Source organism: Annulohypoxylon truncatum (assembly GCF_022578515.1).
Source record: "Annulohypoxylon truncatum strain CBS 140777 unplaced genomic scaffold F4807scaffold_29, whole genome shotgun sequence".
Taxonomy (NCBI): Eukaryota; Fungi; Ascomycota; class Sordariomycetes; order Xylariales; family Hypoxylaceae; genus Annulohypoxylon; species Annulohypoxylon truncatum.
Genome location: NW_025953815.1, coordinates 140,144 through 167,706, shown reverse-complemented (window position 1 = coordinate 167,706; position 27,563 = coordinate 140,144). Strand labels below are relative to the sequence as shown.

The window sequence follows — 27,563 nt, the reverse complement described above, 5'->3', positions numbered from 1 at the left end:
GTTTCCCGCGGATCCGATACCCAATCCGCGGGGAAGTGTTTCTCTCCAACCTACAGGGTGGCCTGGCACTCATTTATAGACCAACCCACTCAATAGTTCATGCAGATATTCTATCAAAGGTCTCTTCATACAAGCAACATTTATATATTACATATCGTTATATCTATCTAGCAAATCAACAAATTCTGTTCAACGTCTAACTTGGTAGTTATGGCACCGGGAATCGTAGAGCACGAACCTATCGTCAACGGTTCTGATTCTTCACCCCGAGAGAGCGAGGCTGAGTCGCGACCAAAGCTCTACGCCAACGTGGACCAAGACCAACTCCAGAAGAAAACGTCGCAATTCCTTTTCAACTATGGCACTAAATTCATACCAGATATCGTCTGCGGTGCTAAGGGCTTGTATGTCTATACAGCAAAGGGTCATAAAGTCCTCGACTGGACGTCGGGTCAGATGTCTTGCTTGCTGGGACACGGCCACCCCGAGATAGTCAAGACGATAACAGACCATGCGGCAAACCTCGACCATCTTTTCTCCGGCATGGTTTCGCCTCCCGTCGTCTCCCTAGGCGAGAGGCTCTGTTCTTTGCTTCCGGATGGATTGGACAAGGCTTTCTTCCTATCTACTGGGGTAAGTATTTCCGCGATGGTGAACTGGGAACTTCCCAGGGCACTCTTCTTAGGAACTTGTCAATATTGACTAACTTTGTATCTTAGGGAGAATCTAACGAAGCGGCCATTAAACTTGCAAAAGTGTATACTGGCAAATTCGAGATCGTGGCCGTAAACGGGTCTTGGCACGGAGTAACTGCCCAAGCTCTTAGTGCCCAGTACCATTACGGAAGAAAAGGCCAAGGACCACTTATGCCAGGTATGCATATGCTACCAGCCCCGAACGCGTACCGGTCTATCTTCCGAAAGCCGGACGGCTCGTACGACTGGGAGACCGAGCTCGACTACGGGTGGAGTTTGATCGACCAAGCATCATGCGGATCACTCGCCGCCGTCATAGTAGAGTGCATTCAGTCATCGGCGGGCATACACGTCCTCCCTACCGGCTACCTGAAAGCCCTGAAGAAGCATTGCGAGCGAAGAGGCATGCTCCTCATTGTCGACGAAGCGCAGACAGGCGTCGGGAGGTGCGGCGATACGATGGCAATAATACACGAGGGTGTAACCCCCGACATTCTAACGCTGAGCAAAACTCTTGGGAACGGCCTCCCCTTGAGCGCCGTGGTGACCAGTACTGAAATCGAGAAGGTCTGTGTGGAGAGGGACTACTGCTTCTACACAACCCATGTGAACGACCCTCTCCCTGCCGCGGTAGGAAACAAAGTCCTGGAGATTGTTGTCCGCGACAACTTGGTCGAGCACTCTAGGTCCATGGGAAAGATACTGCATGAAGGACTAAGACGATTGCAATCCCGATACGGGTGTATCGGAGATGTTCGCGGAAGAGGACTGATGGCGGGCGTCGAGATTGTCACTGACCGAGAAACAAAAGCACCTGGAATAGAATTGGCAAGTTCTATAGCGGAGAGGGCGTATGAGCTTGGGGTTTGGGCCAATCTGAGCAGTCATGGGAGCTTTGGTGGTGTTTTTAGAATTGCGCCTCCGATCACAGTGACGGAGGAGCAGATTCAGGAGGGACTTGGGGTGCTCGAACAAGCATTCGCTTCCAGCCCGGGGTCCATACCGTTGTATTAGTAGCTGCAACTATGCATTCATGGTGAAAATTGTCGACACTGAATGCTACTTCAACTTATATCCCTACTTGGCACACGGCGAAAATTATCCAAGTAGGTAATGATGATAATGGTACATGAGAATGAAACTTTACAATGCAACCCCTTTTCCCCTATCGAGGTTCGTTGCCAAGACTCAAAAAGGGGCTATATCGTTTTCCGCGGAAAACTCGGTCTAGCAGTGTCTCCGCAAATCGGAAGACTTGTTCGTAGCGCCGAATCTGTCTACGCGGAGTCCTAGAACGTCTGACTATCTGATGATTACCTGGTACGTGGACAGAAGGATGGAAGTATGCGTATGGGAACGTAAATTACCTACCTGTGCATCGTGTTTTCATTTTTCCTATAAAGAAAGGAATTTTTCCGTTGGTCGCATCACTAACGACCGGCGTCTGATATAAATATTCATTACTATTTCCCGCGGACAAGCACAGACATTTTACATGCAGTCGCCGGGTTCACAGGAACGGCCTTACAGGTCTCATATACGACCGGCTTGTCTACCTTGTCGGAAAAGAAAGTCCCGCTGCAAGATTGAGACTGAGTCATTATCATGTTTAATGTGCCGGGCACACGGGACCGAATGTGAATTTCCAGCCAAACGGCAAGCGAATTCTGTCCAGGGGAAAATCAGGAGTCATAATTACCGGGCTCGAGAACGGACGATATCCGAAGATACGCCACGGCGTCAGCCCCATATCACTCCTTGTGGCCATGAGGGGATAGCAGACGGACGTCCGACCACCATCAGTGATCCTAAAAACACCATTATTGATGCTGCATGGAATGGGATTAACTCTCCTAATGTTCATCCAACTATTCATCATGGCCCCGATGAGTCCCGGCCGACGCCTCTGTCGATTGAGGATACGGAGAACGAAAACCCTCATATAATTAGTCCGGCAATGACGAGCGACAGTCAGGTGCTGACAGATTACCTATCTACTATGGGAAGCGGTGGATGTGGCATACGCCTCATACGCCCAAAGCAGACAAATGGAAGCCGGCAAGTTCTTTTCACCGCGGTACAGAAGCGCCCCGTGGGACTTTCCATTAGTCCTAGTCCATCGCACACGAAGTGTGAAATCATCGAAAAGTTGCTCGGACCATGGACGGAGAAAATGATTGACTTGTGAGTAATTTCTTCCCGTTACAAATGGCCACATCCAATGGGTCCTCATTGATAGCTATGGTTCTACAGATATTTCGAAAAAGCGAACATATGTTTTCCCTTATTAGATGAGACATCATTCCGGAGCCGATACGCAACTGCCAAGGATCGTGTATCGCCAGCCCTTCTGGCATGTCTTTATGCCAATAGCCTAATTTATTGGAGGTACGAGCCTCAGCTCGCGGGACAGCAGCCTCCAGATATTCGTTTCGTGTGGAATCTAGCTAGCGAGGCTGCTCAGTCCGAACTGTTCCTATCCCCGGGCATGTCTACAATCACTGCGGTGTTGTTAGATGTTGGAGGCCGGCCGACAACAGCCTTAGTAGGGAACGGCGTCCGACTTGGCAGTGCCATATCCCTAGCATATTCTTTAGGCTTGAATCATGATCCATTATCTTGGGATATATCAAGACCTGAGAAGATGTTACGAATGCATATTTGGTGGTCATTACTCATACATGACAGATGGTGGGCCTCTTTTTGAAGTATTTGAATTGCGGTAGTAGCTCATATGGTAGCAGGTCAAGCTTAGCTTACGGCACGCCGCCGCATATACAAAGGTCTTTTTACGATGTTCCCCAGCCAAAAGTAGAATATCAGCTTAACCAAGCGGATTCCCCAAGACGCCTGAGTGCCATGGCCATCTTCGTCGCACTTTCAAGATTAACCGACATTTTAGATTACTACTTACAGTACCTCTATCAAGTCGACAAGGAGGCCGACACGCTGGTTACTAGCCTAGAACTTCGTCTTAATAGATGGGTCGAGAGCTTAGACGATGACGCCCGTCAGGTAATAACTCGCGGCGCTTCATTACACGTTCCAGGTGCACCTAATTTACGGCTAGCATATCTTTCCATTCAACTACTCACTCATCGTATACGGATGGAAAACACTCGATCTAGAGCGGAGCTAGACGAAGACAGCCTAGCTAATCAGTACATACAAATTCGGCGAACGGCGGAGGATATCGTCTGTCTGGTTCAAGAGCTTCAAGAAAAGCAGCTAGGAGATTTCTGGCTGCCGATCAGCTCCTTTATATTCCCATCAACAGTCACCTTTCTCCTACGCTGTGCGCTCGAAACTGGGAAATCGCCTAACGATCTTGCGGGAAATAGTTCTTTCAAACTAGCCCGAGATCTAATCACCGTTTTGCGTCGCCATAGAGACACTTCGGGTTGGGACCTGGGCGATATCTGCTTAGCACAACATGCCGAAGTTATCGAAAAACTTGCGTCGCCGATACAGACTATCGAGGATAGCGCTAGCATCACAAGTTTTGGAGATTTGATAATTCCGGATGATTTATTTATGAATGATATTAACGATATCTTTGGGAGCTTCTAGAGGAAACAATCCAGGACACTGCATTTTACCATGCTAGGGGAGCGAACGTCATAGTAGATGTTTCTATTTGCGATTCGCCGCAAAGACATCCTCCTTAATCTGCTCAAGTATTTCGACAAAACGAGCGGGTTGTGAGACGAAGGCAGTGTGTCCGGCGTCGATGTTGAATACAGTGCATCCGGGAATGGCATCTGCGACAGCCTGTTGTATTTCGCGTGGCACGGTCGCGTCCTTCTCACACAGAATGTAGTAATATGGTAGGTTGACATCAGTCACAAGGTAGTTGGTCGGAGTCTCGATAGCTTCCTGGGAGATGGGTACGAGGGTATCCCATAATTCGTCTGCCTTGCTTTTGTCGAGGTCATTATAAAAAGAATGTTTGCTGATTTTGGCGGGATAGGCGAGTTGTCCCTGAGTGGTTATGATTACGATTAGTACCCAGGTACGAAGATGAAAGGGTATGCAGCAATGAGGCACATACTTTTTCTCCTTGGGGACCGTGCTCTAGGAAGGGCGGATACTCATGTTCGACACCATCATCGAAGACGCCAATTGCCGTGCTCCCCCGGACTAGGGGAGCTGGTGCGGCGTTGAATACTACGGCACGTATACCACCCTTCTTACCAGCGGCTGCGCGTTGCTCGACGGTCCAACCTTCGGTGGCTGCGAACCCCGGAAAGCCACCATATGAATGGCCTACGACGATAAATTCCGTCCCGTCGTCGACGTAGGGAGTCATCTGTGCTCGCAAAGCCTCAACGTCATCCCAGAGCGTCTTTCCTCGGCTATCGTTGCCCAGCGACGGGTGCGCCGATACCAACACAGGGTCGAATATTTTGGCATCTTGAAGACGCTGCTTGATGATGTCGAAGAAGTGGGCCGGGTGAAAAGCGCCTCCAGAAAATATGATACCTCGTTTTGGCGAATCAGACATTGTTCAGATGTGTATCGTAGTATCGCGTATGTAGGTAATATAGATGCAGAAAGATGCCTTATGCGTACACTATACAAAAGGGTTGGTACCCCTTCTTATGTAGCAGCCGTATATTGGAATACACATGGGCATCCTGGATACCGGAATTGAGATATCACCTTCCCCTCCTCGCGTAGGTGTCCTTAAATGGCGAAGAACATGCATGATCTCCTAACATGCACTAACTTGAAACGTCAGTTTTGTGCTGGCCTGCGTATTTCGGTGAGTAATCCATGGGGTTTATACCAAAGTTACGGTATGAACCATGGATGTAGGTACTATATTACGACATAGCCTCGCACGGGAAGTAGACAAGGAAGTTTTACCAATCGGATATTTGACTATGTTACTCAGCTTCAGCTCGAGATAATCGACCAACCTCTCGAGCACTACGTGAGTCTCTCCCATACTTCAAGGTCAAGCATCTGTGCTTCTTACGAAACTCTCACAATATCATAAAATTTCTTTCTCCGCATAAATGCCCCCAGGTTCGTCAGATTTGTTGAACCTTACCATGTATTTGGGTGGTGCTTCGGTTAGCAAAAGGCCCCAGCTCATATGTGATAGATCATCTACCGGAATCTAGGATTACAATACGGCTACCACCCAAACAATGCACATATCGTGTAGTTATTAACCTTTAAATATGGAGAATATCCTCTTACGTTACTGATAATCATAACTTTCCTTACTCATGCCCTTTTCCGAGCCTCTAGAAGCCAAGGGATACCTATCTAACCTTCCTGTCGCTTCCTGACTTGAGGTGGAAAGGAGTATAGTAAGAGGCGGGTTAGGGTATGGATCTTGTTCTTTGGAGTTTGTAACTCAGGTATTCAACTTGATTCTGCTATTGCTACTATGACCACTCAGGCGATCTCAGCTGTGGACCACTCCAACACGGGTCTTGTTTTCCTCATACCCACCATTATTCTGAACGTCCTTGCTACCATATTCGTTGCGTTGCGTATCTATGCACGGCGATTCCAAGGTCTCAGGCTCCAATTCGACGACTGGATAGTCGTCGTCGCGTTAGTACGTTACCCGTCGACCTCGCCCCTATCTCCTTTTTTCTTGGCTATATTACTCACCAAAGTTGTTTATTAGTTTTTCAACCATGCGCAACTCACCGGTGAAGGAATTAGTAAGTCCCTCATGCTTTTTTCTACTTGTGAAAATTGATTAGAATATAATCTGACTAAGGACGTCTAGTGGTGAGATATGGCTTGGGTGTCAATGGCGAGATAGTCGCGGCCACATACCCTGGCGGTGTGTCAAATTTCTTGGAGGTTCGTCAACCACTCCTAAAAATATTCAACATGTCAAGTGAAGGTAGACTAATGCATATACATCGCTGTTCTAGGCCTTCTTCTTTCTGCAGTTGATATATTCCTGCCTATCGCCACTAGCTAAGATTTCGCTTCTCTCCCTTTACTACCGTACCTTCTTCGTCTCTCGCAGCCTGCGAGTTTCGGTCTGGATTATGACCGCGCTGCTCATCTCCTGGGGAATCAGTGTTTTTGTGACCAGTATTTTCACATGTAACCCCATTCGAGGATTCTGGGATTTGTCGATTGAGGCCAAGTGCATCGACAGCGCGTTATTCTTCGAAGCTATCACGATACCCAATATCATTCTCGATTTAGCCACAGGGATTCTACCAATTCGCGAGGTGTGGAAGTTACAGATGGGTAGAGACAGAAAGCTTGCTTTTACTGCGATATTCACTGTCGGTAGCATGTGAGTTGACATCTAGGTAATTTCGATGCCTTTCTTGATACTAAAACACGCCCACCATCTATAGTGTTGTCCTTGCTGCAATAGCACGTCTTGTCACCGTCAAGGTTTACCAGCCCGCTGGAGGGTCCCTAAATACGACCCGTGAGTTAACATCCCGTCTTGTGTATACGAGTATTATATATTTGTATGGCAACCATTTACTAATTCGCCCTCCCTCTTGGCAGAAGCGCTCGTGCCAGCATTGCTTGCGACATCATTCGAGGTTAACTTTGCGATCTACGGTGCCTGTCTTCCGCCTATAATACCCCTGTGGAGACATTGGTTCGGTCAACCTCATAGTTCAGCTAAGAGTTCGAAGTCTACTCCACCATTCCACAGCATAATCACGATTGGCCAGCGTTCTAATCGGCAACCTCGCAAGGTGGATGCTACCTTCGAGATGTTGGAGGAGGATTCCAGTGAAAATCTAACTCGAACGAATACTAATCCTGGGACTGAGGGCATTGCTTTGACGTCAGTGTCTGCGAGAGAGTGGCCTCAAGGTGGTCAACAACAGATTCACTTACATTCGTAATCAGAATTTTGCTTCGTATTTTTTAAAGAAAAAAAAAAACTACGAGATTCATTGCGAATACGCCGACAGGTTTGGGTGTTTGGATGACGTTATGGGAATGGAAAAATACTCATTAAGTACGCATTATTGGTTCAGTTTTATGATTGATAAAAGGTTATACAAGTGTGTTAAGTCATGCCCGAACTCTGAAATAAATTTCAGAATAAAGACATTGAGACCTTCTAGCACTGAAGTCCCCAAAGTAAATATATCAAAACGTTTCCCGTTGAAAGAAAAAGAATTCGTTGAACCCGCCTTGAATCCGCGGCTATCCAGGGTAAAAAAAAATGCAAGACACTAATTGGAGCACGATACAAATGGGCTAAACTTCGATTGCCCGCCGGCAACGATCAGATAGTCATCATCATTTATAAGCTTGTTTCTACGGTTTGCATGGAATTGTTGGGGGCATCTGGTCGCCTTGAGAGACTAGTTGTTGTGACGCCCAGCTACCTAGGTTGAGTTGCTCCGGGAACATCAATGGATGAGATGGAGAGTCCGAGGGAGAAAGTAGGAGGTGGAGAGGGTGCAATTAGGTAGAGGGAAGGGTATTTCCCCTAGAATTGGAAGAATTGGGAGAGGATTTCTATGCCTGAGAACCAAGTAATACCGCATCTACACTACCAATCTAACCTTGAGTTTATCCCCTTCCACTATCTCGGCTTTCCGCTCGAGCAACTCACTCATATCCCACGTAGAGCTAATGTACCTTCCAGCCAGCCATTCGCGATGCTCTTGCGAGAGCCACGTAACGGTATCTCCAGGTAGATCGACGTTATCGCTAAGTCCCGAAAGGGTCTCGGGTGGCATGCCCTTCTCGGCCAACTCTGTGAGAACGGCGCCGGGATGGACGGAGTACGCCAGCAGTCCTTTATTCCCCGCCTCGACCATTAGGAATTCAGTCAGCTTCAGTACCGCTAGCTTCGAGGTACCATATGCGGATGCCATCGGCCTAAGGTTGTGAGCGGCGACGCTGTTGATGTTGATCATGGTCTTTAACCCATCTGGAGTAGAGACGAGCAGTGGAACAAAGTACTTGCTCATGAGATACACTCCTTTCAAATTTACCTCCATCGTCCGCCACCAGGAGCTAGTGTGAGAGTCAGGTACGGGGAGAGCGGGAGTCATAAAACCAGCATTGTTTACGAGGATATCTAGTTTGCCATTGAACTGCCTCTCGATAGTCTCGGCGCATTTACGCACGCTGTCTTCATCCGTGACGTCGAGTCTAATCACCATAGTTCGTGGGACACCATGCCCCTTTTCTCTTGCGGCAGTCGCGATATCACTGACAAGCTGCTCAGAAAATTCAGATATGTCTGCCACGACAATGGCTGAGGCTCCTGCTTTAGCAAAAGAGAGGGCAATATTCATTCCGATACCCCTAGCGCCGCCTGTGATCAGAACATGACGACCCGCATGTTTAGCTGTTTGAATAAAGGGATACGAAGATCCATGAATCGTGGAAGTGAATGTTCCTCCTATAAAAGGTGTTAGGGAAAACTCATCGCTCTCGGGCAGAGATGCTTGAACTCACCATTCTGAGGCGCAACAGGAGGGTAGGAAGTCATAGTATGTCGCCGTACGCTATGGTTAATTAGTGCTTTGATGAAATTCTGAGCTTTGAACATCTAGAAAAACGCAGATAATTTATTCTATTTGTTAAATACGATATCCAAAACACACCTGAGGTGTCTATCTCCATTGTTAACGTTTGCAACTTACTCGGACGTGATTGGTTGGGTAGTCGTTGCTCACACCACGAAGGACATGTGATATCACTCCTGTGCTGCTCTCAGTTCGCAGTTAAGGGATGAGGCCTACGCAGATCGGCTTAAGTCCGAACGGCGTTAGGTCTTCTCGCGGCACTATTGAAGTGTGAATATTTTATCATAGCCTAGCCTACCATCACTAATATTTCAAGTTACTCTAGTCGAATCGCTCTGAATAGGTTTCATCTACATTGGAAAGGGGAGTGTTGGAACATATTCAACTGAAGGGGTATAAGGCTATGTTCGTAAGATGCTCTATGGGATCTAGTATGTCATAAACTATGTCTCGCCTCAGACTACGAGGCGGACAAAACAAGCCACGGCTCCTGTCCTGTGTGGCTTGGAAGTGTCAGGGTGACCTGCCAATCTCTTGTAAGTTGATGTGCATCCTCCTTCTTTCGAAACCGACGGATGCTTTTTTTTCTTCAACATGCTGTTTGCTGACCGAGCCATTGCTAGGAGCAGACCTAATTAGATACTTGTGGGTATTCCTGTAAAAGCAAAGATAAAAATTTCAGAAAAAAAATGACAAAAGCAATAACAAAGCGTGCAGACTAGGAGGGAGTTCCCCCTGAACCGAGTGATGCTAGTATCAAGCCAAGTGCTGAGCCTTTATGTCGCTGGCTAGCAAGTATAACGTGCCGACGCAGGAGTCGGAGTAATAAATAGAAAATCGCCATTCTTTTTTGTCTTTCCAGTCCAAGACCCATTTTCTCGTCGCCGGAATATGCTCTGTCCGTTTTTGTCCGCCAAGTCCGAGCGGATGGAAATGAGAAGTTTCCGCGCCCTGGCGCGCGTCATCGTTGTTGAGACTCCTACTATTTCCAAGGAGGTGGGGGGTCCTTGAAGAAGGCCCGAGAGGTAAGAAACAAAACAAAATCAGAAAAAAAGACGGAAGACAGACACGATAGACCAGTGGAAGATACAAAACGCACACTCATGCACACATACGCGGAAAACAAACACCAAGAACCAGTACCGTGTACAAAATGATGATGAAACTCCTCCCGCCTTCCCGACGTTCTCATCAAAATAAGCTTCTCAGGGGGGGGGAAGGACCGCGCAAATTAAAACCGGAGGGGTTACAATCATTGGTTCGCCACACGGATGCGGATTGGCGAGGGAGGGCGGCAATGGATCGACGGGGGATGTAGCCGAGCCGCCATGCATATGTGGAAGGGCGCCGAGGAAGATGCTTAAGTGGCTGCACACCCGTGGGCATACGTCCTCGCGCAACCCACCAGCCGGCAACACGAAGCGCCATACATCGAAAAAGGGCGCTGCCTCCATGATCTGCTCTCTACCCACTAGGAGCATTAACCAACATCCGGAATTCCGGAACATGAGGGCAGAGTCAAGCCAGAGATAACTCGCGCGAGTTCGAATTAGGGTTGGAGATGTGGCGGGTCGCATTGCTAGAGCTAGTTTTCCGGGACAGTCGAGTAAAAGGAGGCGTTCATCGAGGCGTTCATCCACCGCAAGGAACACCCGACGCATGCAAGATGGAAATGATACGCATGGTCGGATGGGGGGAGTGGATGAGCGGAGGAGGAAGTCTAGGTAGGTATGTAGTAGGTAGGTAAGAAGAAAACGAGGTGACGAGATATTAAAGAGTCGGGAATAGAGAGAGAAAAAGGGAGAGAAAGAGAGCCGGCTCTCCCCAAGGTTGAAGACTCTCCCCTCCGGTCGCTCGGGGGGACGAAAAAGAAGAGCAAAAACAAAACAAAGAAAGCTAGAGAGACAAGCTGCCAGATGTTCGCCTTGTTTCTGGCAGTAGGAATTTCGTTGCATCAAGGGAATTCGTACGATGGTAACTGACTTTGACTGAGCTGGCCGTGATCTATTGGCCCCGCTCCCCCCCCCTTGGACATACGTCGCACCGCATGCCGCCATCACCCGGCTGTTCAGCCAACCGGGCACGTCCAAATATAGGGCGGCAGATTCTTATCCCCCACGGAGGTTTCCCGCAGATCGCCGGTGGGTGTCCGTATGCATGTGGGAAGACACGCTACTGCCACTCCCTCGGCCAGTCGACGTGGTAGCTCCATCCAATGTGCTGCTTTGCGATGAGTAGCTCTGGGATGATGACACGTGGGAGTCGGGCACGTAAATGTGGCCGTTCGGTAGCACGGAACCACTGCTTCCTCCACCGCTCGACTGGGAGTCCCTTCGAGAACTATCCGTTTTGTCGCTGTAGATATAGCTCACCGAGTTGGTGTCCTCGGTAGACCGAAGGGGGTGATCGCTAGACGCGTATATCCCCTCGGCGGCGGCGGTCGCACTCGACTGGTAAGCGGCGCCGTCATTCTGCCCGGATAATCTGTGTGGGATGCTCGGTGGAAGCGAGCTGGGGGCAGCGGAATACGACTGGTCATAGCTAGAGCTTAAGCCGCCGTAGCCGACATCAGGTATTGTGCTTGTCGGAGAAGTCTTCGAGTTGTTATACGACGGGAGACCTTCTGCGCGATAGGTCGAAGAACCTGTCAGAGTCCGATTAACTTGTGGCAGCAGACGGTCTGATGGCACGACTCGATCGGTCGCCGATGGAAGGGAAGCAGCCATCCCCGAAAGCGAGAAGCCGGTAGGGGATTCGCTGCTTACTGCCGGCCTGTGCACCAAGCTGCCGTATGAGTAAGATGGCGCTTCAGGATCCACGTAAACAGGCTTCCCAGAACCGTACCGCCCATAGCTTTGCACCATATGAGCGGCGTCTTGGCCAAGTATTGGGTAGGGGTAGTTGAGGCCGTAATCCACTTCGTCTCCATATCCGTTCGTCCACCCCGACATAGAATAATATCCCTTACCCCCGTACTGATATTGGTTTTGGCGGTACGAAGTTATGACATCTCCGCCGGATATGTCTGCAGGGTATTGTGATATAGGACTCAGCTGTGACACGGAGACGCGGGATTGGTTACTATATGGCCGGGCTGCCTCGAGATTATATCCGAAATCGTTCCCATCGTTCTTAAAAGGAGTCTCGAGTGAAGAAACCTGGAAGATCATCAGATGGTTAGAAAATAATACTCCATTTCTTCTTCTCCTCTTTCTTGGCTTCTTAATAGATCTGGCAGAGAATTACCCGTAAAAAGAGGCACGGTTCGTATCCTGCGTTCTTGCAGTTTGTGCATGGGAGGCCGTTACCCGGGTCGCCGCTACATCGAATCTTGCGTTTACGGCAGCGGCCGCACTTTGTTTCGTGGCTTCAAGTCAGCGTTCAACGCGTTCCTCTCGCTGTCGGTGGACAAGGGGTTACGAGAATCGAGAACGAGGGATAGAAAGAAGAAGAGTTCTCTCTGACTTACTGCTACTGCAATCCTCTTCCGAGGTTGCGACGACTCTGAGTCTATGTCGCGGTCCGTCATGGTAGTCGTTCTGCCGTCTTGGGAGGATAGATGGAAACGGCGGTCTGAGTAATGAATGGGATACGGAGGACAGGCACGACTATATCGTCTGCCAGCATCGCTGGGAGGATAACAAGCGGGAGTCACCATTGTCTTTTTTTGTTGTTTTGCCACCACTCGAATTTGCGCGGCCAGGTGCGTGAGAGACAAGGTCAGTGTTCAGTCCGTCCCCGTCCTATCGGAATTGTGTCAACGGTGAGGGGCCCTTGTTTTGCTCTGCGACTGCAGGAGGGAGATTGATGAAGAAGAACAATGAACCCTTTCTGCAAAAAGGAGGAACAGGGGGGCCAGGCTGTCCGACAGTTGGTTCTCGCTATCCTCTTTTTCAGCTGTGGGAATCTTAGCTTGATGAGAGAGGTTCGAGCTTCGATGGGTCACTCTCGTCTTGTCAGACTCTGATGTTTCATCAGAAGGGGGAGAAGAGAAAGCTGATCAAACTTGGCAGTTTGTAGACGCGAGGAGGAAACGATTCCCGTACTCAGTTAGTAAGAGGATCGAAGAGGGAAATTGAGAGGCTGCAAGTTCAGTGACTGTTATAACTCCGTACCACACTTTCTCAGCGGGCAAGCCTCAACGTTGAACGTTGTTGTTTGTAACTAGGTTCGACTAGGTTTAAGCACGGCTCTCCAAGGTAGAGGCCTATTGAGGACTTGTCATATTCCTCCTGGTTCATGACACAGCAGGTGTCACGTCGAGAATGTCCATCAGTATGAGGTCGAATTAGTTAGCCGCGTTACACCAAATCCAAGTGTACCAAGTCAAGAGACGGTTGGGTGCATGGCTTATGCATGAGAAAAGCGTAGGTTAGCCATGTGTACGCTAGATTGGATTTGGATTTTGCAATGTATCCCAAGGTGCTTCGTTTCACTCTGAAATAAAGGAGAAGAATCTACGCAAACAGCTAGCCCACCTATAAGGCCAGGGGGTTGGTTAGGGCCGGGCTCGAGAGGTAGCCGTGGCGATCACCCTGGGGGGCGATCTAGAGCTGGAGCCTTGGTCAGCGGCCAATCTCGATTCAATCTATATAGATGATGTAGAGAACCAGCTAGACCTCATATCGACTGAGACCGGCATATTTTATTCATACTAGAACTAGATTACTTTAAGATGCCGTTCCATATATTTACGGCCACCATCCAAGTGTTTAGGAGGCGCATCCTCACATTAGGAATGGTTAGCCTAGCTGTGTCTAATACCTCGTTGTCTTTACCTAAGCTTCTCTACCTCCTGTCATGTTCATTGCCAGGTTCCTAACTTCAATAACTAGCGAAAATAAAATCAAGTCCAGTTTCAAAGTAGTTAGGTATATTGGAAAATACCAACACAGTGTATACCAACGAAATCATCCTCAGCAAATACATCTAACCACTGATAATGGCACACGCGCCACCTTTCAGCGAGCACTGACGCTGTGTGATTTAGTCATAGTCATTCTCACATTCAGCCAACCTGTCTCCTGCGCGGGAGACAGGAAACGGGGGTTAGGTAGGTAACGAGAAGCTCAACCAACTACCTATCTAAAAAGGGTCGCGGGAGATTTGCCAGAGCAAACACAGCCAGGTTACTTTTGGTCAACGGCTCTCGTCCTACTGAGAACGCAAACGTCGGGTAAGACAATGACATGACTCTGCTCGCTCCTCTGCGGTGAGCAGAACCCCTTCCTCCCAGTGCTGCCCAACGTCGAGACATACCTCAGAATAAGCGCCTACTTGCGTGACGCAGTTATTCGTCACCTATTGCATGTGTGTATCGGTACCTTTGTGTGACGCCGCGGAGCATATGGGAGAAAAGGAGAGAGCAAAAAGTGAAAAGAAAGTGTATGAGGTCCTCGTCGCTCCTCCACGATTCCAGCGCCTTGACCTCACCCTACTGCAGCCTCCTGCTATGCTAGATTCTTCAGCGGGGTAGAAAAACGAAAAGTGACGAAAGGATCTTCTTCTCTCCCACGTTCAGCCAAGCCTAAGTGAAGCCACAGCCGCTCGATCCGGCCTAGTGAGGCGTAGAGATCGATATCCATTACAAGACCAGTAGGTACAAGGGTCTTAGGTGATGACAAGTGCTCGCCCATTTTCACCGGCTGAACGTACAGGTAATTTCTACGTGACTAGGAGCGTCAAAAGCAAACTCGGATACAAGTCCAAGCATGTTGTCCATCTTCTCTGTGTTTGCTAAGCTGTCAATGTTGAAGATGAGGCATAGGGTTAGCAGAGAATTCTTCTTCATCATCTAAACTTGACGCAACGCAAACGAGAGTATACTGTCGCACGAACCTCCTTCTCCTAGTCGTACTCTGCGAGAGTGTTTTGGCACCTCCCACCGTGTACGCCCGAATTGACTCGATACACTCTCTTACTTAGGCGAGAATTAATCTGGGTGTACCTGTATTCTTTATGCCGTTCTTATGCGAACATTGCAACGAGACTTGAGTTTAATGAGTAATACTAGGGTCGTGGACGTCGGGGAAAATAACATACGAACGACGAAGTTGCGAATATTACGCCTTCCAGCATCCTTTCTGACCTATCACTTTTTTTCTGCCATGAATCGTTTGGGTGAACAGGATCTAGGTAGATCGATATGTGGATGATGAAGCTGATCATTGATCCGATTTGGTATGCTCGTTTGGCTGGCAAACTACCGTATGCAGAGAGATGTGATGTCTCGCACAGATAGATAGGATTTCCAGCACGGCTCCATAGTCAGTGAGCACACTGTAGGTACCTACGCCTGCGGAAGCGCCATGTGGATTACAGATACGCGATATCCACCCCTGTCAAATATGGCTTCTCTAGCTAAAACCTCGACACACGGCTAGATGAGACCATATGATCACCTGCTTCGGTCTACTTTAAACGACGTCTAAAGGTAACAGGTTGAGGGCTCGGAAATATGTTTCAATAGCATCAATAGCATCTAGACCTAGTGACAGTCTAGTCATAGTACACTACACCTCAGTTAGATATTCCCAGTCAAGCGCCGGATAGGGCTGATAAAAAGCCACCAGGCACCTAATCGGGACGTCTAGAGCGATCACTAATCCCTGGCGGCAACGGAAAACTACTAGTATAGGGATAGTGAAGTTACGGGGAGAAGTGGTCCAGAACGATATTCAACGAGGGCAACCCGTATCGAGTAGACATAGATCTTGTCGACCCAGCCCGCCCACGACAAAATCCCACCCCCTCTCCCCCCCGCAAAGAGTCCTACTGTCCCTCAACAAGCTTCCGGGGTCAGGACGAGCTTACCTAGTAGCAGCTTAGAGCATCGACGGAAAATTTCCCCCTCCAGCTACCTAGGTACGCGGCTTCTTGCATGGCCCCGCTGTCAGTCATCTATAGTAGTCTGCAGCTACCCGTGGTCGTGCGACCATCCGCTTCATCATTGGCTGAAACCGTCGGTCAGTATGCGAGACATTTGGGGGTTCAAATTACGATGGAGCCATGGAGCTCTCGTCGATAGTGGGATTCAGCAGGGAGGGCGTCGATTTCTTCGTCAAAGATACTTCCAAGGTCATCTACCTACCTGGGCAGGTAGCTGTTGCGGCCGAGAAGGATCAGATGAGGTAAGAACCTTACTTAAACCATGTCGACGATCCACCGGGGGTTGGGGTCCTTTCCGGGAGCTCGTGATCGTTAGGAGGGCCATCAAGCTTGGCTCGAAAAGGGGCGTGATCGTGAGGGGTTGCTCGATTCCCTTGCTCCTCTTCTTCGTGGGACGCTATGTCGTCGCTCATCTCTTCCTCCTCAACTGTTACGAGCTAGAACCAGCAATAATGTCATCACAGTAGCACCTCGACGACCCCTCTGGTGAACGCAGCTAATTGAAGGGTTGACGTGGCACAGGTTCGCTCCAGAACTGAGGGGTCTAATTCTAAGGTGATATGAACCGGCCAACAAGTCCTCAGCGAGTCGCTGTCCTCGTGTCACCGTCGGAGCTCTTCTCGAGACGTGTTCATTTATCGAACAGGCCACGGTCGGACTTCCGATATATGCTTATTGAATGGTCTCAAATTGATGAGAGCGGGAAAGCACATCAACTCGAAAAGCCTGACGATTTCTGGTTGGCGTTTTTATGGTGATCCCTCCAGTTGTAGCCGCGATGCTCTATGATGAATACTAATGATAGCCGACTAAACCCGACAAACACAGGGGATGGGAAGACAGGGTGTGTTGGGTAAGGTATTCAGAGATGACCTCAATACAATAAAAGGGGGATATCTTCGGTCCGAGATAGACAAGAAGATCTGTAGACAAGACCTCGATATAGAGAACTATGTCGAGAGGAGCTCGTCACACGGTCGGGGACCTTGCAGAAAACGGTCTAAGAGGCGACCGGCATTGAAAAAACAAAACCTGTATTCTGATCCCGTACGAGAACTCCTGCGGGCCTGCTAGATAAAGGGTAGTATCGATCGGACCCCTAGACGATGGCGTCGAGTGGCGTGGCGTGAACCCTTGCAATTCGGATCAGAGATGCCAGGAACGCCTAGTGGCGAAGACGGGTAACAATAAATTCGACTCGCGAATCTCACATTCTAGTAGGCAAAATCCGCCGTCGCCCCCACACTCGGGAGGGACATGTTGCAAGCTCGCGACCACGCCATCCGTATCTTGTTGGTCCATGTCCCATGTCGTCCGATGCGAGTTCCCACTATACCTTGCATATACAGATGCAGAGTTCCCCCAATTCCAGTTGCAGTATTTTGTTACCCCCTAATAACCTACTAGGTACCTACCTATGTAATCATCGAGCTTAGCAGCTGAGGCAGATATGGGTCAGGTGAGAAGGTGACGACGGTCGCCTGGGTATTCTTTCAACGAATCCTATCATCCTTCGGCAAGGACTGGGCTTCGCAATAGTGACAAGGTGTGAAAAAGGTGATAGATCCGTCTAATGTGTATAGCCTACCTACTACTAGATCGACGGTCCTGTAGACGGCGAAACATTCGGATGTCGTTATAGTCTGCAAGTCGGCGAGCGGCGGCAAGCCACGAGCCCCTTGCATCATTGAAGCCGCCTTCCATTGTTCCATTGGGCTTCTATTGTGCGGGTAACTGAAGATGATAAAGGGATTTAGGTTGGGGTATATACCCGGAATACTGGACCTAGTTCTTCGCGGGATGGGGATGATTTACATATCTATGCTAGATGAAAATGGGGCACAATTCTTGTGCCTCCAAACTTCACTACCTACCTTAGACTTCCTCGATGATGACCCCTGACCGCGTACTGATGCCATAGCCACACCTTCATAGATCGAGCTCTTACCATTGTATCAACACGCATTCAAGTATCTTCATTCTCGTCGACCATATCCGACCCAGAACCCCGAACCCTTCCCCTTCGACCGATGCATGCCTATGCTAGTAGATGCTTAACTCCAAAGTAAAAATTAATCTCAATACCCCTGAACAATTCACAGTTTCCCAGCCACCCAGCAAAAATTATCGAGCGACGACCTCGTCCGTGTCACCCAATGGTAGGGTCCTATGAGACGTGGTACGTTGAACAAGTTCATGACCTAGCAACCGAGGCTTTTGTTATGAAACCTAGCCGCTGAACCTAGACGGCGGGATTCCTCCCTTTCAAACAATGAAGGGTAGATAGGAACCACCCTGTCGTGGAAGCAACGGCTGCCTGCAATATCTAGAAACCATGTGGATAACAGATTGGAATTATAGATTGTCGAACGTATCCATGGATATTTCTAATGACCAATGCCCTGATGCTGTTGCGTGACTTATCTAGATATATCGCCCTTGTCTGGACCCCCAGGCTCCTACGTCGCCGGCCATTCTCCGTAGCTACCGTGGTGATGGTCGTTTATTGTATTGTCAAATGTTTAAGGATCATATCCGCCGCATACATCTAAAACACGCCGATGGGATAGAGAAACATGTAGCTACTTGCCTTTTCATCCCAAGTGTAATACACAGCTAGCAAAGTAATTCTCGCGATAGATATCTTAGAATGTAATTCTCCATATATTTTAGTTCATTCCAATGCCGAGTATCCATCTTACAATATAGACACAAGGGATAGGATTTGAATAGCATACGTAAGGCTAAGTGGAAGGTCAAGGAGGGACGAGCCGGGCTAAGAGGTCCAACTCACATGAAATGGTCACATTCTCTAAGTTAGGTTAGCTATTACTCTTTTTATGCAGGCCAAATTACATATACCTGTGCTCAATACCATATTTGCATAGCGTAAATGTAGGCATGTCTTCGTGAAGGGGTAAAGCACCGTGGCAATGTATGACGGCCTCTATCTTGTTCGATTCGGTTCAATTATCGGATAAGCGCCTTATTTAGGTGTAGCGGTGTTAATTACGAGCTATCTTCGTCGATTGTCGCCGCGCGGTCGGTCTCTATCGTAATCTCTACCTTGATCTCTTCGACGACGGTCATCTCGAGGCTTGGGGCGATCATCCCATCGAGAATCATCGTACTGGTTTCTATCACGAGGTCCGTCCCGCATTGGACTTCTACTTCGCCGTTGTGGGGCCCTGTCTCTGCCGCGTCCGGAACCACCATCTCGACGTCGGCCTCGATCGTTACCATCGCGATCCCTATCTCTGTCCGCATCCCTGAAACGATCGGAGTCTCGATTAGACCTGTTATCTTGATCTCTGTCATCTCTCTGTTTTCCGTAACGACCGCGTAGCTCCTCCTCCCCGTGAACCATATTGTAACGGTCCTCGGCGTCATCAGGGTCATCCTCTTCCCTGTATTTCCTCCACTTCTCCAATTCCTTGACACCACCCCATCCGCCGCCGCCGTGCCTGCGTTTTCGTTTCGCATTTTCTCCGCCTCTCCATACCTCGGCTAACTTGCTCACACTCTGACTAAAGTCAACGTGTATCCTTCGGTCATCGATGAGTACCCCCTGCATCTTGAAATAAGCACCCTCGCAGGCAGCCTTGTCCTCGAACTCGATGAAGGCATACTGTAAACTATCGCCGGTCTTCTTATCTCTTATCACTTCGCAAGACAAGATCTTGCCAAAGCGGCTGAAGATAAGTTCGAGGTCGGCATCGGTAGTGACGGGATTGAGTTTGCAGACGAAAAGCACGTTCTCGGGAGGCTTGACTTCGGCAAAGGGGAGATCGCCCATCATTTCTAAGGTTAAAGCCTGGGCGCGGGCCTCCCTCTCTCGCCGGGTCTTCTCGGCTGCTTCCTCATCTACCTCTTCGTCCAGGTTATCATCCTCGCCGATTCGAACTGTGGCGAGCTGCGCCTTAGATGGCTGGGGCGACTGGCTAGGCTCTCGTAGCCCTGACGGATCATCATATGGGTCGTCAAGGATAATGGTGTGTTTTATCCGAATATCGACGAGCGGGTGTCCATCTTTGTCGGTGATCGCAGTGTTGATTTTCTCCAGCGCATCGAACCCCTCGACAACTTTACCAAATATAGCGGATTTTCCATCCAGGTAATCTGTGTTGTCACCCAAGGTGACTACGAATTGGCTTCCAGCGAGACGAACATCGGGATCAGAAGGGTGCGGAGCGGTGGCCATAGAAACGGTACCCCTTTCGAGGTGCCTCAGCTTGGGGTGAAAAGTAGCAGGGAAAGTCTTCTTGGAAGGTCCAGATATGAGGCCCCATATGGAGGAACCGCCATCGGAGGAAGCAGAGGTAGGACCGAGAGGGTCGCCGGTTTGGAAAGAGAAGTTTTGTTGGATTGAATGAACAGGTGAAAAGTTGTAGTATTTGACTTTGCAGAGCTTAAGGAAATTCTCGCATTCCTTCGGCGCGTAATCAACCAACAGGTCGATTACTATGTCGCCGGCGCTCGTCTCAAGTAAGACCGACATGTCGTCGCCACGGCGTCGTGATCGCGACCACGACTACAGATATTCGGGAAGATGTCGTTCTTCTGATCCCATATACGGCACTATTCGAAAATCGGAATAATCGCGGATAGGCACGGATGCGGTATGGATATAAAGAGACTTGAACTTTGAAAATGATATGATGAAATCTAAGATCCTAGACCTAGGTACATTAGGTAAGCTTCTAAACCGTGACGCACTTTAAAGTTCGCGTGTTGATTGGTTCCAAATTCTAGGAACGCTACACAGCCACACGGCCGAGTGTACAGAGTTACATACGATTATGCATGTGGCTCAAGGACACGGATATATGTATGTATTTCGTACCATCATATGCTCCGATTACTTTCATCTCCTTACAATCACGATCACAATACATAAGTTGAATAGCGATTATACATATATTCATAAGGGTCTAATTTATACTTCGAAATCCCAATCTTCCACTTACGGGGATACCTTCGGTCGTATTAAAGCATACGCAAACATGATGCATCTCGGCATCTTTCGACGGTCCTTCGATGCAGCAGAACACTTCCTTTACATCCGTCCATCCATTCTCAACCGAAACAGTAATGGGAAATCCATCACTGTCGCCAGCCCCCAGCTTCAGAATTATCAACCTGATCAGCCGCTAGGTTGGCTGTAAGATGCCTTATAATCCTTCCCGGTACGCCAAACGCCTTTAACAGCAAATAGGTATCGAGTTTCCCATGCCTGACCTAATAAACCCATAACCTATAAACCCCCAAACTCTGATCCGTCCGTCCGTCCATCTAGTTAAGTGGTTTGCTTTTCTTCTCTTCCCTGTTCTTTTCTTTTCCTTTTGTCGTTTCTTCATTCTCGGAATTGCCCAAGCAACGGCCCTCCTTCTCGTCTTTCTTGCGATTTGTTTCCGCCGCCTAGTCGAAACCGCTGTGACTTCGACGTCTCCGGCCGCTGCGCAACTCCCTCTCCGTATCCATCAACCGTGTCTGCACCCACGTTCGCATTTCCCGGTCCTTGCGTACCGTTTCGCAGTTTAGGAGCTCTGTCAGCGCTCGCTTGATGCCTTCGTTCACGTCGAAGAGTTTCTGCTCCCCTGCTGCCATCTCCTCGATCAGCGACTCGTCAAGGACCGGCTCTAGTTGCGTCTGCGAGCATCGGTATCCCGAATTTCTCATCGATGATCTCCGGTGGCTTCGAGGAGGTGACGGAGAGAGCATGGACGGACTTCCGCTGAACGAACGGGTCGGCGAAACCGAAGGCGACGTGACCGCCGTAGAAGACGTGGTATATGAAGGGCAGAGATCGTGCATGTGTTGCCGCAGCTCTTCGTGCTGATTCTGTAGCAGTATGTATTTCTGCATGGCGAAGCCGATGTTGTGGCCCGCAGCCAACTCAGGGCTCATCTCCGACAACTCGTCTGCGTAATGCATCATATTTGGTGTTGTGATAAAACGTATTCAAACCGCGGTATGCGTCTCACGGCGAGCTTCATTGAATTAAAAAAAAAAAAGTATCGAAGTCGACGGGGAGGAAGCAACACTCCAGTTGACCGATCGATCGACCAACGGTAGAATGGCTGGATGACGCCGGGTGTGAGTGGGCGTAGCGGTGGGTTTTCGTTCTCAGAGTGTGCACGAGGAAACACACTTGTTTGCAAAATGCGCTTGTGTCCTGTCGATCCGACGATCACAATCGTAGCGTCGTCCCCTTTTTCACAAGTGCGGCCGACGGGAGAGTTACTTTTAGTAGAAAAAGAAATTCGGAATGATTCCTTCTAGAATACAACGCTCCTTAATGAGGTTGTAGATAGGCTGGGTAAGTAGGGATATAATCGGGCTGGCACGAGTAACTTCCTGTCGGGTTTATTAACCAGGACAGGGGCAAAGGCGACTTTTTTTAATATTTTCCCGGGTTGTTGCAAGTTCCAAGATTTGCAAACTGGGGTACGAGAACACAAAACTTCCGTGTAGATATAAGGAAATGATGTGTGAACTTTTCCAGCAGTCGTCTAGCACAATCGATGTTGGCGCTGTCAGAAATATAGCCGGCGGATTAGGTTTGACGGTCTGGTATGGCATTAATAGGTTGCAGCAGTGGACCCAGGTATTCGTGTCTCTCTCCCTTGGAGAAAAAATAAGTTGGAAGAGACCGGTTTTGTCCAAGTCGGTAGGTGCCGGTTTCGTATCGTGGACTTGTGTGGAGGTGGAGGTGTGGGAGTGGAGGCAAGTAGTAAAGGGGTGTAGAACCCGACGATAGCTGCAAGTTCTAGGACCGGTCTAGAGGAGTTGGTGGAATCCTAAATTCGGAACCGCCAAAAGCCTAAAAAATGAAGAGGATGCAACGCAATGGATTTAGGTATGTATGTATCGACAAGGTACGCGGCGCCTATTATAATAATTTAAGAGGACGAGTAAGAGATCGAGTTGGGAGAAGTGGCGTAAAAATGATGATAACAGGGCAACGTCCAAGTTGGTGCAATGTAACAATTAATTAAACGTGCGAAATTGGTAGGAGGAAGCTAGAGGTTGGGTTGAGGAGCTTCGTCTTTCCCGTTGTTGGACTAGACTCGGCCCTGTTTCGCAACAAGTTCTATTACTACGGTGAAGGTAAATGGTAAAGGGTAAAAGGGTTAAAGCTGGAGTCCCCCCCTTTGCGAAATACAGGGCTTCGGCGGCGTGATTGCTGGCTTTAATTTATTGGGACCTCCAGGGTCGAGGCCGGGCTTCTAAGAGCTTCTGTTTCGGTCCTCGAAGAACAAATGACGGTGTCGATATTTCGAAGCTTGATGTCAATCGTCAACGCGTTTGTTTCCGGTAGGGTAGCTGGGTAAGCACAGCAAGGTAATGTACCTAGGTATGCGGTTTTTGACTTGTCACTTTTCGTAGCTTGTCTTGAGTTTGCTCGAACACTGCGAGATCTTATGTTCGTTTTATTAGCGGATTTGCCGAGGACATATGTAATATATATAATATACTGTATATGGCTATCCCCGGATACAATCGCAATAACTACTAAGAAGATATGGGAATTTCGAAGGGGCAAAACAAAAATTCGATTCCACCGGTTCACGAATAATAGTATAACACCTGATGATGGTATGTTTAGCTCGGTAGGTATCTGGAGCTGTGTGTGTTTGTCTTCCCGCACAAAGAGCTCCGGTAGGAGCAGGAGATGTGCATATATGTGTGTAACTAATTGATAGCGCGTCAGTTAGAAGGACTGCACGGGGCAGAGGGAGTTCTTTCGTTGGTCGGATCGAGAATTCTTTGGATGTAGTATGTACCTAATCTTTGGAGAAGGTGTGGAGAAGTATATTAGATGTAAGAGAATACATTAAAATACAGAAATGGGGATTGATAGGGGGCCATTCGCACAGTGTAGCTAGGGTTAGAGGTTCCAGTCTTTAAACTGCTGCACCTTGTGTTCCCCCCGAGCCTGCCCAGTCTGCCAGCTAAATCCAATCACGCACGACGTCCCAAGGTTCGTCAATCGGGCAGCACTCGGGAGGTCATCGATAGCTTGATTTTATAGTGGAGATGACGAAACTAACTGACCTCTAACGACCTATTTGACAACTACTACCTACTAGGTACTACTATAACATGTTGAGCAAGAGTATTATCTGCTGTCTACATATTATCAGATTCTAGGAAGTGAAAGTTTAACCATAGGTACTTACTCCACCTAAATGTCTAAAGTGGCTTCAACTTACGAAGGCGATGATGACGATTTTTGGTAAGAATGATAAGCAAATGACGTCGATTGGGACTTCTAAAATTGGTATATCTCGTTTGCTTTCAGACAACACAGTCTACACACTGTCCCAGCTCGACCGGGAAGTAACCGAAGCTGACAGGTACTTCTCCAGAATCTGCCCAACCAGCCAACCTATCACAGCCTAATCCCTATTCGACATCAAGATGGAGTCTAGAACAGCGCACACGATGCCGTTATAGCGATACTATCACGCTACCAAAGTCGGGGCTAGTTTGAAATGCAATGAAAATTATCTAATTGATATCTAATAGATACTGATTAGAGGCCATGTGGTTGAACGTATTTGCAGCCGGGTCGAATAAACACTCGACGTCGTTTTAAAGTCGGCAATCGGGATGGAGCCGTAACCTTTTGTAAGGGTGACGAAGTCCTAAGACATATGTTTCTAGAACCGTCGAGAAGGCTTTGTCGAAACACTCGCGGCAACGCATTAGCCACTAGCAATCCCATCTTCTTATCATATAGATGGAATCCGCATATTAGCGAGTCGAAAATGGGAACGCAACTCTTCTACAGTGGTACCGAGAACAGACATATATGTTTCCTCACGTTCTAGAGCAAGTATTGAATGGCAGCACAGTAACCTGATGTGAGTCGCCTCTTATCGGTAGTTCACCTTCAAGTCTTAGCCCTTACGATACCGGCAGGTTTGCTCCGTACATAAGTAGTGTCGTATAGGAAACATGTCTCCATCACATTATTGCGTCCTTCATAACATCCTATAGTAACTACCTAGGTAATCCGTGTGCATACCCATACTCTAAAGGCGATACCACCTCTCCAGATTCCCTTATCGTGTAGTTCTAGCCCCCGTTCGACTAACGAGAGGCTCCGTAGGCCCGTCAATGTGCTATTTTCACGGAGCCGCAATGCGAATGCACGTATATCGGGGGAGTAAACGGCTCAATCGGCATCGATGGAGCAATAGAACGACGGAGCATTAGCTCTAGTGCATAGATTAACAGGACTACAGCAGCCAAAGGAACAAGCCACTATCATATGCGCCATCTCACTTAGCTATATTTGAATCATGTAGCTAACATGACATAGTTATGTACCTACATTCCATTCACCAGGCAGGGGTTGTGTACCAAGAGAATGGAAGCTCGGCAGTACCTGCAGAACACTTTACCGACGTCGATCCAAGTACATACATATGAAGTGGTCATTAATTTTCCGAAAGAAGCAGGTTATTTTGTGTATGGTTGTTACCCAACTGAGCAGACTTACTGTAAGTGTATATATGATAAGCCAGATGACGACAATACTAGGTATCACTTAAACGACGAGGACAGTTATTTGGTATAGCAGTATAGGTACAAACCATAGGGACGAAACCAGGATACTCCAGTATTACCCCAGATGTTCTAGATGTTTGCTGGTGGCGCTTGACGTCTATCGTGTACCACGTACATTTTATGACATCGTCATCCGGATTCACTATAGCTCTTCGGAGGTCATGTCCAGGTTCGTACCTGTAAATGTCCGGGATCAACGCCCGGGCGTAGATATCTTGGTTACCGGACATCCTATTCCGCCAGCTTCGCCAATGATCGGATGGATCGAGCGCGCTGTGTAAGGCTGTAATTTCAACTTTATTCCCGAGCCTCCTATCCTATCTATTTACTACAGGAAACAACTCCAATCGTGGCACATGACGTAGGTAGGTAGCTCAGCCGCAAAGGTACTAAGGCTGACTTGAGAACTTGCTTTGAAGACGATCAAGTGTGTAGGTACACTAGGGCCAGGCACACCGCAGTTTGAATCTGTGTAAAATACTAAAGTGCAATTCATTACTATTGTGCGGGTTTCGGAATTAATAGATTTACTGAATACCTAGGTACCTCCCATAGAATCGGACATAAGTGTTTTCTTATTGTCTTTGAAGCATTACGAGGCCAAATGATGTTCCTATCCACTAACCCTTTATTGAGCAATGGATAGAAGAAACGTCTGTGTTTGTAATTTTAAGTCATATTTTATGTCATGTTTAGGGCGCAGAACTATGGCGCGGATCTACCTAACAATGTCGCTGCAGAGCTACCCCGCAACAGGTAAATAAATATCGTGATCGTTGTTCCAATCAAGCCGAGAGGTTTTCTTAAAAACAACCATAGGAGTGGTCCATATTGTAGCCGAGAGACTCTGCACTACTCAATTATCAACCATGATCACTCAACTCCCATCCAAAATCCTTATCATCGGGGCGACGGGCGGTATTGGCAAGTATATCACCAATGCTATAGTCTCGGCCGAGCCCCGTATCGGCCGGCAGATCTCTATCTTTACATCGCAAGCTACGGCAACTAGCCCCGCTAAGCAAGATCTATTGTTTTCGTGGAAGTCTAAAGGGGCGTCGATCATCACAGGTGATCTGAACAACTCTGATGATATCAAAAAGGCCTACAGCGGCGTCGACACGGTTATTTCGTGTTTAGGAAGAAATGTGCTAGCCAGCCAGATTGAGCTGCTTAAACTTGCGGAAGAGAGCAATGACGTGCAGTGGTTCTTCCCTAGCGAGTACGGTACGGACATCGAATACGACGCCTCAAGCAAGGATGAGAAGCCGCACCAGACAAAGCTCAGGGTACGGGAGTTCATTCGTGAGCACGTGAAGAGGGTCAAATGCACCTATGTCGTTACCGGACCATACCTCGACATGTACTTGACGTTGATACCGACAGGCGAGGATGCCGGAGGCTACGACGTAAAATCGAAGAGGGCAGTAATCGTTGGAAGTGGTGATGAAAAGGTTGGACTCACCACCATGCCAGAGTAAGTCTTCACTACCTTACCACCTTACTACCCATATGTTCGTGCAATCATTCAATTGACATCACATAGCGTTGGTAAGCTAGTGGTTGCAGCTCTACGGCATCCCGATGCGTCGATGGGAAAAGTCCTCAAAGTTCAATCGTTGGTCACAACTCCAAACGCGATCTTGGAAGAGTTTGAGAGACAGACAGGGACGAAGTGGACAGTCGACCATACGACAAACGAGAAGCTCCGCGAGGTGGAGAAGGAGAAGTGGGATGCCAACAACCCGTTGGCGGCGCTATACACGTTGAGGCGCATCTGGGCAGAAGGTGGCACTCTGTATGAGAAGACCGACAACGAGATAATAGGTCTCACACCGGGAGACATGGAACCCCTGAGCGCTGTCGTAAAGAGGGCTGTCAATGGGGAAGGATACTAGGG

General features: G+C 48.5%; 10 protein-coding genes across 10 annotated transcripts; 4 read left to right on the top strand and 6 right to left on the bottom strand.

Moving 5' to 3' along the window:
* The first annotated feature begins 31 nt into the window (after positions 1 to 31).
* On the top strand, positions 32 to 1,844 carry F4807DRAFT_435920 (pyridoxal phosphate-dependent transferase). The gene is made up of 2 exons (XM_047998922.1): positions 32 to 633; positions 720 to 1,844. The coding sequence occupies exons 1-2, from the start codon at positions 211 to 213 to the stop codon at positions 1,707 to 1,709; spliced, it is 1,413 nt and encodes a 470-aa protein (XP_047851682.1). The 5' UTR covers positions 32 to 210; the 3' UTR covers positions 1,710 to 1,844.
* A 346-nt stretch (positions 1,845 to 2,190) lies between these two features.
* On the top strand, positions 2,191 to 4,265 carry F4807DRAFT_452988 (fungal-specific transcription factor domain-containing protein; the record flags this gene model as incomplete). Its single annotated transcript, XM_048000400.1, has 3 exons — positions 2,191 to 2,879; positions 2,949 to 3,386; positions 3,440 to 4,265. 3 exons carry the CDS (start codon positions 2,191 to 2,193, stop codon positions 4,263 to 4,265), a joined length of 1,953 nt encoding a protein of 650 aa, XP_047851681.1.
* Positions 4,266 to 4,296: 31 nt separating this feature from the next.
* Positions 4,297 to 5,338, bottom strand: F4807DRAFT_189242 (Alpha/beta hydrolase fold-1). The gene is made up of 2 exons (XM_047993667.1): positions 4,747 to 5,338; positions 4,297 to 4,676 (listed from the first exon to the last, which is right to left on the bottom strand). Exons 1-2 carry the CDS (start codon positions 5,197 to 5,199, stop codon positions 4,329 to 4,331), a joined length of 801 nt encoding a protein of 266 aa, XP_047851680.1. The 5' UTR covers positions 5,200 to 5,338; the 3' UTR covers positions 4,297 to 4,328.
* A 310-nt stretch (positions 5,339 to 5,648) lies between these two features.
* On the top strand, positions 5,649 to 7,876 carry F4807DRAFT_189284 (uncharacterized protein). Its single transcript, XM_047993668.1, has 6 exons — positions 5,649 to 6,270; positions 6,343 to 6,379; positions 6,448 to 6,524; positions 6,599 to 6,975; positions 7,040 to 7,116; positions 7,200 to 7,876. Exons 1-6 carry the CDS (start codon positions 6,097 to 6,099, stop codon positions 7,547 to 7,549), a joined length of 1,092 nt encoding a protein of 363 aa, XP_047851679.1. The 5' UTR covers positions 5,649 to 6,096; the 3' UTR covers positions 7,550 to 7,876.
* Positions 7,877 to 8,203: 327 nt separating this feature from the next.
* F4807DRAFT_452987 (oxidoreductase-like protein) lies at positions 8,204 to 9,159 on the bottom strand (the record flags this gene model as incomplete). The annotated part of the gene is made up of 2 exons (XM_048000399.1): positions 8,204 to 9,069; positions 9,126 to 9,159. The coding sequence occupies 2 exons, from the start codon at positions 9,157 to 9,159 to the stop codon at positions 8,204 to 8,206; spliced, it is 900 nt and encodes a 299-aa protein (XP_047851678.1).
* Positions 9,160 to 10,236: 1,077 nt separating this feature from the next.
* On the bottom strand, positions 10,237 to 11,629 carry F4807DRAFT_189204 (uncharacterized protein). The gene has a single exon (XM_047993665.1). It carries the CDS (start codon positions 11,251 to 11,253, stop codon positions 10,402 to 10,404), a length of 852 nt encoding a protein of 283 aa, XP_047851677.1. The 5' UTR covers positions 11,254 to 11,629; the 3' UTR covers positions 10,237 to 10,401.
* On the bottom strand, positions 11,305 to 12,725 carry F4807DRAFT_462887 (uncharacterized protein; the record flags this gene model as incomplete). Its single annotated transcript, XM_048001888.1, has 2 exons — positions 11,305 to 12,354; positions 12,666 to 12,725. 2 exons carry the CDS (start codon positions 12,723 to 12,725, stop codon positions 11,305 to 11,307), a joined length of 1,110 nt encoding a protein of 369 aa, XP_047851676.1.
* Positions 12,726 to 19,100: 6,375 nt separating this feature from the next.
* On the bottom strand, positions 19,101 to 20,582 carry F4807DRAFT_452986 (cyclophilin-like protein; the record flags this gene model as incomplete). Its single annotated transcript, XM_048000398.1, has 1 exon — positions 19,101 to 20,582. One exon carries the CDS (start codon positions 20,580 to 20,582, stop codon positions 19,101 to 19,103), a length of 1,482 nt encoding a protein of 493 aa, XP_047851675.1.
* Positions 20,583 to 21,375: 793 nt separating this feature from the next.
* F4807DRAFT_189124 (uncharacterized protein) lies at positions 21,376 to 22,294 on the bottom strand. Its single transcript, XM_047993663.1, has one exon. It carries the CDS (start codon positions 22,019 to 22,021, stop codon positions 21,503 to 21,505), a length of 519 nt encoding a protein of 172 aa, XP_047851674.1. The 5' UTR covers positions 22,022 to 22,294; the 3' UTR covers positions 21,376 to 21,502.
* A 4,238-nt stretch (positions 22,295 to 26,532) lies between these two features.
* Positions 26,533 to 27,561, top strand: F4807DRAFT_452985 (NAD(P)-binding protein; the record flags this gene model as incomplete). Its single annotated transcript, XM_048000397.1, has 2 exons — positions 26,533 to 27,140; positions 27,210 to 27,561. 2 exons carry the CDS (start codon positions 26,533 to 26,535, stop codon positions 27,559 to 27,561), a joined length of 960 nt encoding a protein of 319 aa, XP_047851673.1.
* Between the last annotated feature and the right edge of the window lie 2 nt (positions 27,562 to 27,563).